This window comes from Apteryx rowi, unplaced genomic scaffold (assembly GCF_003343035.1).
Source record: "Apteryx rowi isolate R43461 unplaced genomic scaffold, aptRow1 scaffold_413, whole genome shotgun sequence".
NCBI classification, from domain to species: domain Eukaryota; kingdom Metazoa; phylum Chordata; class Aves; order Apterygiformes; family Apterygidae; genus Apteryx; species Apteryx rowi.
The window spans coordinates 600,311-613,975 of NW_020450645.1; the positions used below are offsets into that span (position 1 = coordinate 600,311).

The 13,665-nt window shown below is 39.6% G+C and overlaps 1 protein-coding gene across 4 annotated transcripts in view; it reads right to left on the reverse strand.

Moving 5' to 3' along the window:
* Positions 1-13,257, reverse strand: part of NME7 (NME/NM23 family member 7) — a 95,768-nt gene extending 82,511 nt beyond the window's left edge. Inside the window, exon 1 of one of the 4 annotated variants that reach the window (XM_026075851.1) lies at positions 13,092-13,251. In XM_026075851.1, the coding sequence (XP_025931636.1) occupies positions 13,092-13,172 (81 nt within the window). In that variant the 5' untranslated portion in view covers positions 13,173-13,251. Of the gene's footprint in view, positions 1-13,091 lie in introns of all 4 variants that reach the window. The other 3 variants (XM_026075849.1, XM_026075852.1, XM_026075850.1) reach the window with 3 other exon arrangements.
* Positions 13,258-13,665: the final 408 nt, after the last annotated feature.

The window sequence follows — 13,665 nt, forward strand, 5'->3', positions numbered from 1 at the left end:
TCTTTGATCTACTCAGTGACTGAGTTACTTTGAAACAGGATCAGAGAGAGAAAGAATCAAAGGGCCTGAATCAACTCCCAATGAAGCAATAAAAAGACTGCACAGACATCAGCAGAAGCTGGACTAGAGCCAAAAAGATCCATCTTGATATCTGTATTCTGTATTTCATAAAACTCTAGGCTGTCATTGGGAAATCCTGCACCCGAGACACTGATCCAGAAACCAGCTGTTTCTGTGAAAACTACAGGGAACAGGACAGACAAGCAGGCAAGAACAATTCTCATGATGAATGGGTAGTTCTTCTAATATACAAAGAAAACTTTCTGGAAAGATTGCCCTGAAACTTATTAAAATTCTGGCAATAATTTTAAGAGAAACATTTCTTTCACAACCTGGCCCTCAAAACCAGTCTGATGGGGTTCTCAAATACTTTGGGAGAGAAAGAATATTGGCTTTATAAAAGATGAGATGGTATCAAATGATGAAGATACGATTATTTTAAAACTTCTCAGGTGAAGATATTGCGAGGCTCACTGACTCCAGTGTAAGGTAACCTGCTGATGTGTTAACATGTACTTAACTTACAGTTCAAGGAAAAACACAAGTACATGCAAGTTTGCTGAGCGCTCTCTTTGGCTAAGATTAGAGTTTGTTGAAATGGCCAGTCAAGAGGTATCTTTTTTCTTACATTTCCTCTTTGTAGGTTCTACCAAAAATAACCATTGCAGCGTGTGTTGGTGCATTTTTAGACGGACACTTGCCTCATGCTCTTCAAACACGGGCTGAAGCAGGGGACCTGACTAGCTGCCTTCCTCAAAAATGTTAATCTCACAATTGGATCCAGGAGATATTTTCTAGACATATGATCAACCTCTAACAGCAGGTAACTAAGTCCTGTTATGAATTATTTGAAATAGTTCCTCAAAGCTCATAAATCACAGATCACTCAATTCTAGACCAGTCATCACATCAGATTTAAATCGACCACTTCAGTACAAAGGAAGTCACTGGTAAACTGCTAGCCTGAAGAGCAAGAATCATGAGTTTCAGCCAGATTTATCTCCACCTTCCTTAAAGGCAGCTATTCACAGACTTCTACTCCCCCAGCAGGTTGCAGATATAAACATCATCACAGAATTACCAGTTTTCTGAAGTGCCCCAGAAATACTTCTACTGCTTTCAACTGATCATTGTTATTAGCTTTGCTATTCTCCCACAAGGTCTGTCTCTTCAGTCTTTGAAGCAAGATGGCTTTAAGCCTTCTACAGTTACATAAGGATGAAGAGACTTCGCTTTTCCTGCAATCTAGTGAAATCAGCTCAGGGAAGTCATACAGCAAATCAGTAATCAAGCAAAGATACAGACTCTTGCACTTTCCGTTTTTCCCCCAAAACATGCTGACTCTTTGGGCAATAATTGGGGTTTTTTTCTTTTTTTTTTTTAACATTCAGTTAAAATATTCACCTTCTTAAGGCTCATGTTTGAAGTCAAATCTTGACATCTACCATTCAGGCTGCTTTGCTTTATTTTTAACTGCATACTTTCAGGAGTATCCATCTAGGAAACTGCTGGCCCAACAGTACACCTAGGTTTCCAAGTACTACTGTGTGTTTGTGAATTTAGAACACTGGATTAAAAATATAATTTCAATTAGCTTTAAAGATGGTCTCAACCAGTGGGTTAGGGGTGCTTTTCTTTCATGTAAGGATGTCTTGCATGTGGGATTCCCCTACAGATAAAACTATAAAGCTGAAAGAGCAAAACCAAAAACATTTAGAACAATTGGAATCTCTACAGAAGTGTTACATAAAAAGATGAAACCAAGAAAGCAAACAGGACGCATCCAACTAAATGATATTAGTAAATGCCAAAGTATTTAATTAGTTGCCTTCCTCTATTTGTGCAATCAATTTGCATCGGGGCGTGGGGGATCATGAACAGCCTTCTGGTTTGCTAAATAAAGGTTGATGGAAGACAGAAAACAGGACTGGCATACAAGACTCCCGTGTTCCCAGACCCTGTACAATCCCAGACAAGTCAACTTAACCTTTTGTGCCTCCTTTTCTCTAGCTATAACATCATCTTTATTCTGGGAAAGTACCATGATGTTTGTACGGTATTTTGGAATTCTCTCATGGAAGTCACCACAAGTTGCCAGTTATAGACAAGCATTACAACCTCTCTTTGCTCAAACCTTTTTTCCTTTTCCTTTTTTGAAGCAAATGTATGCTTTATTTAACTTAAAAGAAGTAACGATACTAAGGGCAGCAATATATATACACTTATATGTATTTATATATTTTAGATATATATACACACACACATATATATACACCTCTATCTATGTATATAATATAGGTATAAAACACATTTTTAAACAGTATTTTTTTTTAAGAAGTCTGAGTCTTCTCATGTAAAATAAAGGGCTTTCCAGGCATCAGTTGTCTTCCTATGTATAGAGGGCTTGCCACATTCTTAAAAGGAGTACTTGCATAATAACAGCCATAAAGCAATTCTAGTTTATACAAAATATACAGCTTAACTTCTTTCTGTAATACCGATGTCTAGCCAGCTACAGAGAGACGCATCTCAGAGAGCAAAAGAATGGTTAGCAAAACGGATGGCATCACTTTACCACAGAGTAAAGCCCTTGCTATTTTATCAACTATGTCTATCACTGTAGTTTCCAGGCACTGTATGCCCTTCAGTCTGACTCAGCAAGAAGGCCTGTAAGTATAACTACAATAGTCAACAATCCTAAGTAAATATATTTCTAAAATCCTATTCTCTACCCTCCTTTAGGACTTACTAAATGACAAGCAGTTCTGCAAGCACCAGAGATGATAATGCCTGGTTCTCTATACTCACGTTTCTCATCCTTGTGTTTTGACTATAGCTTCTCTTTAGCTCAGGCATTTAATAAAGGCTCACGTCCATCTGGATTCTCCAATGTCTAACTAGTGTTGAGTTCACACTGAAGTCTTTCTTTAAGGATGCTTTACAGGGTTTCTTCCACTTCCTCATTGTTGTGAAACTTGGAAGAACATCATTATCCTAGAAAAATATCTCTCTGCCAAACCCAGCTGAAATCTGCTAGTACTTTTCAAACTTACTGACATGGGATAGAGGTCAGATATATACAGGCACTGACTCTGATCACACATAAACTTTGGCTTTCTGAGGCAAACAGGCTGAAAGCAGCTATATGAAAATTCTACATGCATGCTACAAGTAATTTTCCAACATCAAGAATTCTTTAAAAGGAAAGAAAAATCTCAATTTGTGAAAGAAAAGGGAATGAAAGAAAAGACAAGTGCAGAAAGTAGCTAAGCCACTATATATTAGTGACAATTTTGCAACACAGAAACAAGAGACTTCAGACATACTTGTATTTAATATATAACAGTAAACACATTTTGAGTGGCAGAAAGTGCTCTCATTTTCAGCATTATAATGCACCTTAAATCCCCAAATAAATCCTCAGCAATGCGCATTTTGTGTTATTCAACCCATCTTCTACCTCCCCAATTCCTGTAAGGCAGAATACTTTCCAGGCAAAACTTAAATCCGCAACACTGTGTAGACAGAGCACTCAATTAGCTCTGCCTCTTCAAATTCATTTTCCTCCTCCTCCTCTTCTATTCATCAGGTTTCTGACACATGAGCTGGTATCATTTTTAGAACACTGATTCTGCAGCCCCCTCGCTGCTGTTGGACCTCCCACCACTTTCTCAGCAGGCTTTTCTTCAGACAGTCAAAAAAAAAAAATCAGAAGATCATTTTGCAAATTGAGAAACATTTGGCAATTGCAGTTTCACATGACAGTGTCTTGACTACAGACAATTCTCAATCAAAACCTCATATTCAAGCAAACCTAATGCCAGAAGCTCACTGGTAAATTCTGTAAGCAGATCTCTTTTTCCTCCCCTGGTGTAAAGCAAATCCTGCCTATAGAAAATTTCACACCAATTTTAGACAACTATTTCAAGCTAATTAAGTACTGGCAATTAATATTTAAACTATTACAATTCTTAATCATTACTTGAACCCTGTTAAATGACTCAAACACTCTACTGCATTTACCCTGCTGTAAATAGGTACTACTCCTCTAGATCAGCACAGTTATCTGACTCCCAGTATTACTGATACCTAAGCTTATCAGATGTGTTTTGGACTATACATGCTTATACGGCTTTTGCTGTCTGGACCATCTGTTGCCAAGTAACTTGGAGATCCTTCAGGCTCTGTGCCACTGATGAAATACAGTTACAAGCTGTACTGTATAAAGTTGAAGATCATAAGTCATATTATTGTGCTCTTTAATTACACAATCACATACAATTTCCCTAAGAGTATGGGGGAGACAGTCAGCAGGGCTCAGCATTTGCCTAACTGCCTCCGTGAATTCAGGAAGAGTTTGACACTGATTTCAGTGAAAGCAGAGCTGTTCTCTGACGCAGTAAATCATTTGTAATACAAGTCATGCCACAGACTTAGGCCACCTGCATAATTACATACGAATGCTTTACAAAATCATCAATAGTGGCACAACTAACACTGCTGAAAGGCAGGTCTCTGACATTGACCTCAAACCTCAAAGTAACCTCAAAAAAGGCAACAGGGTTACATGCCACCTGTGCTCATCCCATTACAAGATTCAACCTGTATTGTATCTGCAGGAAAAACACTTCTGAAAGGCTCAAAACGTGGCCAAAGATAAACTAATGTTGATGGAAATATTCAAAGGCATTCTTCTTTCATAGAGGTCATTCCTCTGTCAAATTTCAGTTTTTGATTTCCAACCTTTTCAGCACTAAAGCTCTTCAGAGGGACACTAAAATACTTTTTTAATTAGGACTGATGTTTCCAATCTTTTTTTTCCACACATTCTTATTCAAGTCTTGCCATTAAATATTCACCCTCTAGTAGAAGCTGTCTGGGAAACTTCCAACAGTAAGGTTAAAATTTCAGAAAGTTAGGAGCAGTTTGAAATAGAGGTTTGAAAGGAAACACCTACAAATCCCGAACCAAAGCTGTCAACAGCACTCCAGATTAACAGAATGCCTCCAGCATCTTCAGACTATCTCAGCTCATCATAATCTTCTGAAAAGCATTTTTAACAAGAGCTGGTTGCCTTGGAACCACAGCTAAGGGAGAGAGTGACCTTCAGGCAGCCGATAGGGGCGAGCATTAGCACTGAGGAGTTTGTGAGATTGTTCCAAAGACCACACATGATGTGCTTACTTTGACCATCCACAGTGTATAACAGCATAATAAAGATTTATGATCCTATCAAGTAGGCAAACAACTCGGCTGACATGTTTCTTATTCACTACTGCAGGCACTTAAAGCAAGCACTTACTATGCACTACTGTTTAACCAAATTCTCCTTCAAAAGCTTGCGCTGAAGTTAAAATACTAATTTTTCCCTGATTGTGTCAAATATTAACTCCAATGCAGTTAGACTAAATCCAGACTTTGGCTAGTATGGACCACATTGTGCAGACTATTGTGTGGTCATATATCCTCTACACTGAAGTCAGACCACTGACAAGCTACATGTGAACAAAAGTTCTCATGATAAAAACTGGTCAGCAATTTTCATTAATAAAGTTGTCAAAAATGTAAATATTTTTGCAGAGGAAACGGGAAGAAAAATGGGTAATTATAATAATGCTCTTAAACCCTGCCAATCCTAATGAGCTCTTACAGGTTAGTTTTAATGAACATTTGTTTTATGACTAAAAAACTTACTTCTCTCCTATAGCATAAGACATTTGCCATCACAGTTTTGAGCAGACTTTATTCTTCCCCAGAGCTAAAAAGGTCTCCACTGGAGGCAGACAGGGACTAAGAGATTCCAACCCCATGCAGTTTCAGTCAAGTTGCTTAGATCGGTCTTCATAGCTACTCCCTGCATTAGCACATTCAATGCCTAGCAGTTCAAGAAAAATGAGGCTCTTTTTCCCAGTTTATCCATTTGTAAAATGGGAATAATCATCATCATTTTTTTCACAGCATGGTAGCAAGACTTAACAGATAAAATATTCATTTGGGCATCATAAGCCCCCCTCCTTCTTCTGAAAATATGGCAGAGGCAGCTCAATTAGTTCATGTTCATTTCCCACTTCTGCCGACTGCTCATTCCAGCACAGAAACCGGACACCTGCGGAAGGAGCCAGAAGAGGGCCGCTAATACTGCACAGCCTGCTGACTCTGCGACTGCCACCTGGAACCACTGCTAGTCTCCAATTTCAGTAGCAGCAAGGGCTGGATCCAGACCACAGTTCCCTTCTCCTCCCCTGTGATTTGGGAATGTACAAACTTAGAGGCAGTGATTCAATTATTAAAAATAGTATGCCATAACAGAGAATATCACACAAGGCAAGGATGGCATTGCTATTATGTAACTAGAAAACACATGGCATAATGTAGTCCTGTTCCACAACCATAATTCCTAGATCCTGCAGCAAGAGAAAGAATACACAGGAAGGATAAAAGCAGAAGGAATCTTAAATTTAGTGAAGGATCATACTTAAATGTGCATGTGATTCACATGGAAGAAAATGTATGTGGTCTTGAGTGTGCGTAACGTGTCTCCACTCCTTACCACATATATACCCCCTCCCTTACACGGCTCTCTTTCTAGGTATGCTAGAACATTCTAGAGAAAAAAAGCAGAGATTTATGTTGTTTTTTTAATAAATAAGGTATTTAAAGAAGAATCCCATGCAAATAGAGAACTGCAACAGGCTCTCTGGAAAACATCTTCCAGAGCCACCTCTTTGGAAATAAAGGAGCACCACCTAGTGTTCAAAGAAAGATTGAACACTCCATTTAATCATCAAGAATTAAATTCTGAAAGGATGAGTAAGAAACTAGTTATATTTGCTACCACTTTCTAGTGTGCTATGCCTCAAAATTAGTAAACTGGTAAGAGGTAAAAATGACTACATTATAAATCAAACATCGTAATAGCCTGGGCAATAAAGTCTTTTTCAGGGGAAAATGGCTGAAACACTGGCATGTGGCTTTCTTGAATACCCAGCCTACAAAACTGCAAATACCACTTGTTTTAAAAGAATATCAGAACTGTCCACTCTAGGACAACTTGCTATGGCCAGCTCAGAGTGCTCATCTCATACTGGAAATATCTTTATCTATAGGCATTAGCATGAGAAGAAAATTTCTACCTTTCGCTTATCTTATCAGGGGATATTCTCATTATCCATACAAATACTTGCTAAGCTCTCATTCTTACTAATAAGCTGTGGCACCGTGTTGCAAAGGCTAGCTGTACAAAGTCACTCCCTTTATCAGTCTTTACATTTTTTTTCCTTTCCATTTTGCTGGCTGGGAGAGAATTAGTGGCTTCCATCCCACAAAACACTACGGAGTGACCTTGGCATGTTGCTTATGCACCAGTGCCTCAGGTTTCCATCTGTATAATGACACAACTAAACACAACATAGTTTGGAGAATTAGGCCAGGCACAGCACTTACTTTCAGGAAATAGTACATTTAGTGGCAATTCCTTGGAGCAACAATTGTACTTGAGGGTCAGTGTTCATAGAGAAAGCGCTCAGCCAGAATTGAGGCTCGCATCACTAGGCATTCCCTACTACCACTGGTTTTCATCACTCAGACAGGAACTAACAGAGTACCCCAGTTGGATATAGTATATTACACTGTCTTTTTTTTTTTTTTTTTTTTTTTTTTTTTTTAGAAACTTGCATTTAAATGCTCAACTGAACAGTCAAAAATATTTCTTATAGATTCACTAATCCCTTGGCTTAAAGGAAATGGGTGCAATTGAACAGAAAAATTAAGAACTCTACCTACAACCTGAAGGATCCTGAGAGACAACACTACATGAAAAAATGGGTATTTATTAACACAGAATTTAACCTTAGGTGGTGCTAGATAACTTTGCCTTCTGTACTGTCATCTAGTTCTGCCACATCATTCTTACGAGCTATCAATGCATCTAAAATTACTTTTAGGAAGAGCACTACTTCTGTAAGCTGTAGACAAGACTTGGCTATACAAGGGGATAATTTATTATATGGATTCTGTCAACTTTATATGTGTAGGGTGGTATTTTATATAGCACGTAACATCATAAAGATGGACAAAATGAGTTCCTGAACAAGGTTTTCCATCAGGTATATCTCACAGGAAAGTTGCATTCTTTTAGCTGCTTTCATTTGGCTTACACAGGGCCAAAGAGTCTGTTATTTTATCAGCCATACCTTCTGCAACATACACTACCTATCTGCCCAAGAAGTAACCTAGCAATACTAGGAAACATTAGTTCAGCAAGAAACCATGCCGTATTTTCATAGATGTCCATAAGAAGATTCACCATCCAACAAGCAGTTAAAGACCAATAACCTCTTTCTTGTTTTTTCCCCTCATACTGCATACATTGTTTTACTGTTACCTATGATGAAATGCTGTATATCATAGTTAGCCATTAAGTGAGGAAACTTGCCTTTGTGGTTGGTTCAATTACGCAACTTTACAGCTGAAAGTGTCAGGCCACTTACACCACAGCTGAAAAAAACTCTGAGATCACCAACTTGTGTTGTAGTGAAATTGAGCCTTGTCTTCAGGCCAAAGATGCAAATTTTCAAGTGCTAGAAAAGTGTCTTTTGGGGAGGTTATACACCTTTTCCAGGAAGAGTTTGAAAGAAGAAAATGTCCTTTTTTGAAAAAAAAATGCAACTATTTTGCAACAAAAAATACATAGACTTGAAAATGACTAAAAGAAAAGTTATTTTATATGTATGCATTTGTTCAGGAAAATCTACTGGTAGAAGTTCTGACTGTTTATATGATCAGCTCAGAATGACATATCTTCACCAAAGTTATTCCCTTTAACCAGCTAATCAAATGTGGTTGAGATTACTGGTTCCCAAATGAAACTCCAGTAAACCAGGGTATAGTTCACAGCTGCCCCACGAGCTGCATTACCTTTATAATGTCTTCAATGAAAATGTGATCACAAGAAGATATGCTGGACCATGAGGAACCCAGGGTTGAGTTCCAGGAATAGCTGATTTTCTTCCTATTCTCTAAAACCCATTTTCCAAAAGAGAAAATAGTCTTTTCCATGGACAAATCAAAGCTGTTTTGAAATTTTACTCTTCCTTCTTTCCTGTCTGAACCAAGAATCTTCATGTTAATATTCTCTGAATAAGCTGGAAAGTTTATCAATGAACTACTAATAATAACAGCAACAATAAAACCACATACCAGTTATAAACATTTCTGTTGACATGAGATGAACTGCTCATCTCCACATATATTCAAGATAGTGATCAAAATGACAAGACTGAAAGCTCTGGCAACCTACCCAGGGAGAGTCTACATCATACATACTATATATTTTTTTTCCCTTGATTTTTCAAGGGCTAAGCTATTTGGAAGCTCAAATTCCACTAAACATGTGCTTCCACATTTACAGAATCAAAGCCTCAGATTAGGCATCATATAAGACAAGTCACTTGGCTTTTATGAGCCTCGATTTCTTTATGTGCAAGATGGAGACAGTACTTATCTATCCCAGTGTTCAAAGACTGTTTATAATGTGGTCTGCAGATGTCAGACGTGCAGGGGTATGAATAATTATTTTAAAAAATGGAGGGAAATGCAAGCATGCAGCTGCCCCTACGTACAGTCTCACTGAGTACACTAATGCTCTGCATCTGTATAATGAGGTGCTTGGATACAAGATGCTGTATTTCTTCTTGAAAGTGTTTCAGATGTATCAGAGCGTGAAAAACTCATTCTTAAAAAGAAACTAATACTTTTATGATGCTCCAGTATGTCTCTGCAGGTGATTACATCAATGTTACCATTAAAGAATAACTACTTCCAGGAACCAAGTCAAACACCACATCTCAGAGGGAGACAAGAAAGTTTCCTTTAGAGAATCCACTGCTCACAATCCACATCAGTATACAATCAAGATCCCAGAATGCATTAGATTGATTTGAAATAATGCCATCTGATGACTACAAAAACTGTCTGCCAACATTAGCAGACCTCTAGGCCAAAGTACTGTCTACAGAAAGTCAAATACATTCAAGATGTTTCAGAATATTTCTCCCCTTACCTTAGCTTGCACCAAAATTATGCGCCCAATTCTACAATACACACAGTTATAGTTTCCAGTGTACTGCCTCTATATGACTGAAGTATAAGGGTCCAAAACAAACACACTCCGCATTTGTTTTAAATACATTAATTAAACCAGTGTAAAATTGATTCAATTACAAGTTAATATTTTTTTTCTTACTGGGGCCGTGATGTTGTAATAGTTTTTTTCTGGGTATGTATATATGTGCTCGAACTAATGCAAACATAATTCTTAATTCATACTACTGCCTGGGAGCAACACAGTATGAAGGATCTGACAAACTTTCTACCAAAAAATCCAGTACTATCAGAATATAATTAGGTTCCTGAAGCTAAAATTTGCCTTGTAGAACAAGATTTGAATCCATAGGAAGGAGTCCTTTATTTTTGGATTCACTATTTCTGAGAAAACTTGTTTTGAAAATGTTTGGGATGGATCAGGTGCATAAGTTGTGGTGTCCGACAGTTACATAATTCACCCCTTCCCCCGAATGCAGTTTGCAGATCTAATTGAGCAGCATATACTCCCAAAACATCTATTTTCCCATCATCTTCCAGCTACCAAATTGCTCTCACTGTATTTTAGGAAACTGTCAAGAGGAAGGATGCATAAGTAGAAAAGCTGGCAACTTTATAGGTATAAAAGAAACCAATAGGATTCTGTAATACATAAAAGGTCAGAGAAAACCAAAAGATCACTCCATTACATAACAGGGAAGAAGAACAGATACAACATAATGCAGAGGAAACTGATGTACTCACCTCTTCTTACTTTAGCATGCACAAAACTAAATAAACAGGTTACAACCAGAGAGGTAACAATCAGTTTTAACAAGGGAACATGACTGAAGTACGGGGAAAAAAAAGAACCATCTAAAGAAGTTAGACATGCTCAGGTGAGCACATAAAATGGTCCCTGATGTACTCAGGACAATAGCCAAAGAAATCCCAGAATGCTGTTATCTTTGAGCAGCTCTAGAGGGAGGGTCCCAGGGCTCTGGAGAAGGGCAAACATAATAACTATTTTCGTAAATGAGAAACCAGTCATCCTAACTGCAATCTCGGGGATGAAAATGGAACAAGTTATTAAACAGTCAGTTGTTGAGCACCTAGAAGATGGTACGATAATCAAAAGCAGGTAACGTGAATTTGTCAAGAACAAATCCTATCATGTACAATTTCCTTTTCTGACAAGGGAAACAATCTATCTGAGTAACGGAGAAGCCATAGATGTGATATACTTGCTTTTGATATGGCTTTTAATCTAATTTACCTGACATCCTGACTATAAATGTAGGGAATCATGGCCTAAATTCAAGAGCAGTTATAAATACTACAGGAAGGAGTAGTTAGAAATACTTCTCTTGAAGTATTCTCTTCTCTTCTCCGTTTGAAGTGGGGTCCACAAAGATCAGTCTCAGACCTGGCATTATTTCATATTTTCATTATAGCACTGACAATGGAATAGAGAACATGCACTTCCAGAATCTGGGCTGATACAATACCAAGCTGGGAGAGACTGCAAACAGTTTGGAAAACAGAAGTAGAATTTGAAATGATCTTGATTAACCAAGAAATGACATGAAATTCAACAGAGACAAAGTACTACAATGATGATCAAGAAATCATATTCAAATACAAAATGGGGGAAAACAGGCCAGAAAATGAAAATGCAGAAAAAAAATCTGAATTACAGTGGATTGCAGTTAGGTAAGAGAGCCCAATGAGGTACAACTGGAAGAACAAAGAATGGCAAATTTGGCACTAAGAGGCACTGAGACACAAGAGACAACTATTTCACTCTGTCTAGCAGCAACAAAACCTCAGTTGGTATACAACGTCCACTTTAAATGCTGTATTTCAAGAAAACTGCAGATAAAGTGGAAAAAGTAAAAAACCATAAACTTTGAAAACACACGACCAATAGGAAAATACTGACAGGACAAAACTTGTTTAATGTAGAATTACACAAAAAGAAGGAAGGACAAAGTGATAATCTTCAAGTTCTTCCACATGTAAAAGACAAACAGAATACCTTTATACCCACCAAGGGCAGAACTAGTAATCACTGACTTCATTTGCAGCAAGGAATATAATAGGGAAAAAAAATCAGTGAACTATAAAAATCATTAAGTAATAGAATGATGTCATGAGATCATGTAGTTCCTGTCCCTGGAGGCTCTTCAGAAAAAAATTGCACAAATTTGCTCTTAGAAGTCTTGTCAGAGGTTGCTGTAAGATTCAACGTCACTTTAATGCATCAGTTAGCTTTAGTCATCACAGGCATAGTGACAGTCAACTGCAACACAGCATAGGTTTTACCTAGGTGACATTGGCGTGAACTCACAAAGCTTGACTTTTGCTGACATGAATAAACTCAAACTAGATATATAAAATTCTGCCTGGATTAAACAAAAGATCTTTTAGCCCCTGTATCTGAAAATGAGCCATGGCACTCATACTCCTACTTAAGCAGCAAAGGCTGACTTGGAGTATCTGTTCTTAAAGTAATTGCAAACAAAGCTTCCACCATGCTGAAGGAGCCGAGGGAAATTTGAGCTGCTTGAAGCAAATATTTAAAGCTGAGCACACTTGTACACATCAGCCAGTCTCTTACATGTATCTTGTATATATGTCCAAGGGCAAAATTTGATCTAAAGTTTCTTACCAGCATTGTAAAGCATCTGTACTGTGCTCCACCTTAGGCAAAGGGTCAGTCTGTTGTTTTCCTAGTGCAAGTTGAGTTTTCATTAGTTTCCCTGCAACATCCTGTCATCTTCCTTGCATTATTAAGCCCCAAATCCAGACAAGAATGAAAAGTGTCACACTTGAAATGTATTTCCTTTTCAAAAGCCGTCAGCTGCCCTCCCACTAGAGCTCTCATGGGTTTCTGAACCAGATGGAGCCCCACTTAACTTTAACCGCGAATTTCACCTAAAACCTGTTACCAGTTCAGGGAGGCTCAGACACACGCAGGGGCTTTCCAGCTGGGCAACACCGCGATCCCAAAGCAGCTTAAGATCACCCATTTCCCGCACCCCGCCAGCTCCCGCAGCAGCACGAGCGCGGGCGGGCGGGGACTGAGCCGGCGCTGAGGGAGGCCCGCCGGCCGCACGCCAGGCGCGGCCCGTTAGCCGGGCCCGGCGGGAGGAGCCGTTATTCCGCCGGCTCGGCCCCACCTTCCCCTCACGGGCCCCGCGGCTGAGCTTCACCCCCCACCCCCAACACGTCCGCTCGACAGCGCCCCACCCCCGCGGCCGGGGGCCGCCATCACGGCGCGGAACCGGCGCCGCTGCCCGCGGCCTGGCCCCGCTCCCGCTGCCCCGGCGGCGCTCACCATGGCGGCGGCAGCGGCAGCAGCAGCGGGCAGCGGCCCCGCCCCGCCGTTGCGCCGCGAGCGCGACACAAAGCGACGCTGCGCGGCGCCCTGGCAACCGAGGTACCACCCCTGCGCGCGGCGCGGCCGTTGGGCGAGAGGAGGGGCGGGGCCGCGCAGCGGAAGCGCTGCTCGCGCAGCCGGAA